Below are 3,250 nucleotides of genomic sequence, written 5' to 3' on the forward strand. Positions count from 1 at the left end.
TAATTCCATAAGTATATGTGCAATGAAACAGAAATCACTGAGCTGGATTTGTTCATAATGCAGGCCATTGTGAACCAGAAACCGGACCTTCTTGTTTCACGTGCAAATAAATTTTTAGGGGGCAGTATCTACTCCATAGTACCAATGTGGAAGGCCCACGATGGTTTCCCCATACTAAAATAGATATCGAAGTGTTGAATTGACTGTTGAAAATAAGAACAATTTAGTAGATGATGAAACTATGCTTCATGCTAGCCAAGCAGTTGGTTAAACATGATACACACGTAAAAATAATATGCAAGACACCCAACGTATGGATGATTGTCCGAACAGTTCACGAACCACAGCTTCAAAGTTGAATATGGATGATTGTACTAACATTTTGGGGCAATACCCAGTCTACAGCAACGAAACGGAAGGCCTATATGGCAGTTTTCTAAAACTGAAGATATTAAAGTGTTGGGTTGACTGCTAAAAACAAAATCATTTACTTGTAAGAATCACTCCACAGAAATAACATATCACATCAGCTGCACTGGATAGACGTTCACACATCAAAGGCTTTAAAGTGAGCTCTAGATATTTAGGTTCTCACGAGGATTATAGCTGTCAAATGGTTGCTTCATTCTATTTTGCATCTACACAAACCTCAGAATACTTCTCCAGAAATGAAAACATATTTGGCATGCATACATTTATGAGCTACTACAGATCTCTATGACTCAGCATGGGTAGAACCAGTAGACAGTTATATTTGTCATGCACAAGGATCATAGCTTTGACAAAGGTTATATCATGCACAAAACATAATGATTTCAGTGATCCTTTGGCTTATCCTTGGGAATCTCTGCATCCAATTTCTTGGGAGGCGGTACAGCTTCTTTTGCAGACCTGCAGCATTATTCAATTTAATGATGAGTTAAAACAAACAGGAAATATAGTGTTGTTCATAAACAACAGGAGTATAACAAGTGTTGTCAATGTCAACATTCATCATGGCCCCTAGATTCTCAGATTGTCCCTAGCCACTAAAATTCATATCCACCAGTCAATCAGCTTTCCCACAGTTGCCTCAAGAATATCAACGAATTATAGTCCACCATAAAAAATATTGACATATGTAGAGTGTATAGTTTACACTGGTAAAGACCGAACTGAGAAGTGAGAATATATAGGGGACTACACATTACAACAGGTTTATGATTACAAAAAGGTGTTCAGTACTATCATATATATATACCTAACTTTTCACTTTTTATGTACTCACTCCGTCCCATGAAACTTGTCTTAACTTTGTCCAAAACTCCAAATTTAGGTGCATCTAGACACTATTTATTTGGACAAAGTCAAGACGAGTTTCATGGGACGGAGAGAGTATGATATATGGAGTTAATTTGAAACCATAACTTATGAAGCAGAAGGGGATAAAATCTTAATTGCTAACAATTGGATTGTGAAGGCAGACATATTTCAGGTGATAATATAGGAACTTTCACGGCGCGTCGTTTCTTTATAAATGTAACATGAGACCGAGTGTCCCTTTTTCTAGGTACAAACAAGCATTTAGCATGATTTGGTAACTATAGCAAGAGTAACATGACATTTGATCAAAGCCCTGGGCTAACCGGCAACACAAATCCCTCCAAGCTTTACCTAGTTACGCCCAATCGGGCCTGAACAACCTTGAGAAGTGGTCTCAACCCAGGTCAAGCTCGGATGTTCAAACAATGAAATGGGGTTAACATGTTAATCGTAGCTAATTAGATGATGTGGCAAAATATGCATGTAAACTTAAGAAGAAAGCGTACTCTAGACTTCATTCAACAGCAATATATCCAAATATATAATAGGTTTCATTACCTAAAGCGTTTATTTGACTATTTCCCTTAGGCCATTAACACATCAACTTCAAATACATTGGACCAACTAGCAAAATCGCTCGAAGAGCATAGCTTGCTAGGACGACAACTAACACAAGTGCATCAAAATGTCTTAGAACATGCTACCATTGATATCTTCTTTGCTTTGCTCTAAGATTCGGGTTCAGAAACTTAACCCTGCACTTCTCAAACCATGCTTAAAAATATGCTTTTGTTTTTCATGAAAGAAGTAAATTCTTTGGCTGGATCAAGCCAAATTCATCCAATCCAATTTGGTCCCTAGCTCATCATAATGTTCCTAGCTACTCACAATTTATATCCAGCACCACCAGTCAAACAGCTTTCCCACGGTTGCCTTGAGAGACTGCAGTAGTGTATTAGCATTAAGCACTCGCTCAAAAACAAAAACAAAAAAATCAACCAACCATATTAGAATCCACCACTCAAATAGCTACTGTAAAAAACGTTAAAATCGCAATTTCGAATAGCTACTCCTAAATTTTGCCTCCGATTACAAAACGACTCCTAAGCTTAAACCTAGATATTGATCCCCGATGAAGAGGCGTGCTAAAACTAGCATCCACATCTAACAACCTAACTTGAGCAAGAACAGCAGACAGGCAGGCAAAAGGAAGCAGGGGTACGGGAGGGGGCAGTTTGGCGGCGTTACTTGGATGCGGCGGACGCGGTGTCCTCCTCGAGCCAGTGCCGGATTTGGCGGGCGTTGCGGCGGAAGACGGCGCCGGACTTGCGGACGTCGGTGGTGAAGAGGAGCACCGCCGCGCCAACCGCCGCCACCGTCACGATGAAGTTGGTGAGCGCCATCGCCGTCTCTCGCTCTCGTCGGTCGGGGTGTCGCGGCGGCGGCGGCGACCGGAGCTCCAACTCCCTCTGCCTGCACTTCGTGGATCCTGGAGAGTCTATCCTTCAGTTTCTGGGAATGGTGCAACTCGGCCCGGCCCACCTAGTTGACGCTCGACGCGCACGTTAGTGCGCCGACGCCTGAAGGAGGCTCCCGGGGGGCCGGCCCAATTAGCTCGCATACTATGACTAGACACTCAAATAAATTTGGGATCAACATATCCAGAGAGTCATTCAAGTGTCCAGAAGCTTAAGTGATAAAGGAATTTATAAAGAATACCTCATATAACTCAAACAAGTCACAAAAACAACATAGGACAAAATCTGTCTAAAATTGCAACAATTGAAAGATGATTTTTGAAACGCCACTTAGGAAAATCCGAATAATCTGAGAAAAAATATGCGCGTGCAGACGATGAAAAGATGCATTTAGGATAAATAGCACATATCATTTCAAGTTACGTGGATTTCTGGTGATTTTTTAACGGTAAATAGCGGCATGCAGGAAA

General features: G+C 41.1%; 1 protein-coding gene across 1 annotated transcript; it reads right to left on the reverse strand.

Annotated features, from left to right (window-relative positions):
• Positions 1-546: 546 nt before the first annotated feature.
• On the reverse strand, positions 547-2,821 carry LOC127293006 (uncharacterized). The gene is made up of 2 exons (XM_051322561.2): positions 2,551-2,821; positions 547-891 (listed from the first exon to the last, which is right to left on the reverse strand). The coding sequence occupies exons 1-2, from the start codon at positions 2,703-2,705 to the stop codon at positions 816-818; spliced, it is 231 nt and encodes a 76-aa protein (XP_051178521.1). The 5' UTR covers positions 2,706-2,821; the 3' UTR covers positions 547-815.
• Between the last annotated feature and the right edge of the window lie 429 nt (positions 2,822-3,250).

The sequence above is a fragment of the Lolium perenne genome, chromosome 4 (genome assembly GCF_019359855.2).
Source record: "Lolium perenne isolate Kyuss_39 chromosome 4, Kyuss_2.0, whole genome shotgun sequence".
NCBI classification, from domain to species: domain Eukaryota; kingdom Viridiplantae; phylum Streptophyta; class Magnoliopsida; order Poales; family Poaceae; genus Lolium; species Lolium perenne.